At 35.7% G+C, this 1,570-nt stretch overlaps 1 protein-coding gene across 1 annotated transcript; it reads left to right on the top strand.

The window, feature by feature from the left end:
* Positions 1 to 19: 19 nt before the first annotated feature.
* Positions 20 to 1,550, top strand: LOC108743953 (maltase A1-like; the record flags this gene model as incomplete). Its single annotated transcript, XM_018479554.2, has 3 exons — positions 20 to 234; positions 496 to 694; positions 939 to 1,550. Coding segments are annotated over 3 exons (1,020 nt in total), but the record flags the coding sequence as incomplete, so codon positions are not given.
* Between the last annotated feature and the right edge of the window lie 20 nt (positions 1,551 to 1,570).

Here is a 1,570-nt window from a genome sequence, read left to right as displayed (position 1 = left end):
TTCATTTTTTTTTTTTTGAAAGGACGTACTGGTCTTTTGGCTAGACAAGGGCGTAGATGGGTTCAGAATTGACGCAGCTCCCTATTTGTTCGAACATGCCGATTTTCAAGATGCACCGCCGCCTGATAATGTGTCACGTAGTTATGTTCAGAATCAACCAGAAACGTATGATATGATTTATCAATGGCGACAAGTTATTGACGATTACAATAAACAGAACGGCGGAGATACCAGGTAACAGCCACGTGTTAATGGCAGGAGATGTAAATCAATAGCCATATTATAAGAACTGCTTCTTCCAAACCAATAATATAAGAAATCGTGCCCCTTTTTGGAACATTTCGAAAACTTACGCTGGTACCAATACTTTGTAATTTATCTTGTAAAGTGAAGATAGTGGCAGATTTTTTTTTTTATAAAAAAAGCAATTCTTGTTTGTATGTCTATTTTCCATTCGCACGGATTTTGTGTATTTGAAAATCTCTGTTTCGATAGGGTACTCATGACCGAGGCATACACCCCTATAAACAGCACTATGCTCTACTATGGTAATGAAACAGTCGATGGAGCTCATTTTACTTTCAATTTCTATCTGATAATCAATACTACAAATAACAGTACTGCCAACCAGGTCGTTTCAGTAATAAACACATGGTTTCAAAACATGCCAAGAAGATTTGTAGCTAATTGGGTGGTAAGAATAGTTATCCAGATATCTCATTCAACTCCTAAGATTGAATTTTATAATCGATTTCATTATTAAAACAATAAAACTTAAAATTCCACATAAAAACGTTAAAAATCTATAAAAGGTGTTTTTGCTAATTTTCCTGTATTAATCGATTGTTTTGTTATAAGATTACAAATTGATTTTCCATTTAAGGAATTTTACTATAGAGATTTTACGTGATTGGGAATCGTTTTTTGTTGCGTTTTAGTTGGGTAATCACGACAGACATAGAGTAGCCACCCGTCAAGGGGTTGAAAATGTGGATGGATACAACATGTTGATAACCCTTCTACCGGGTATAGCTAACACTTATAATGGAGAAGAAATTGGAATGGAAGACGGAGAAGTAACATGGGAAGAAGGACAAGATTCAATAGCATGCCAGTCAGCCAGGGAAAACTTCCAGAGTACAAGCAGAGATTTTCAGAGGACTCCGTTCCACTGGGACTCTACGGTTAACGCAGGATTTAGTACAGCGAATAAAACTTGGCTGCCAGTCAGTTCAAAATATAGAACAAACAATCTTGAACTACAAAGTAGAGACGGGGTAAAAAGTCACTTCCATATCTACCAAGATCTAATGAAATTGAGGAAAGAAAACACTTTCATTTTCGGAAACTTGAACATAGAGGTTTTAGATACTAATGTTTTTGCATTTACAAGGGAATTGGATGGTAACGACACCTACGTTTTTATATTTAATAACGGATATAATTCTGCCACTGTGTCATTATCTTCGTTTAAATCTATCGCTGACTGTGCGGACGTTAGAGTAGTTCTATCCAGTACCAACTCATTGAGAAACAAAGGGTAAGATGTGTAAAATTAAATAGTTTATTT

Source organism: Agrilus planipennis, unplaced genomic scaffold (assembly GCF_000699045.2).
Source record: "Agrilus planipennis isolate EAB-ADULT unplaced genomic scaffold, Apla_2.0 scaffold2941, whole genome shotgun sequence".
NCBI lineage: Eukaryota > Metazoa > Arthropoda > Insecta > Coleoptera > Buprestidae > Agrilus > Agrilus planipennis.
Note: the sequence above shows the minus strand (reverse complement) of the source record. Positions and strands in the feature narration are given on the sequence as shown.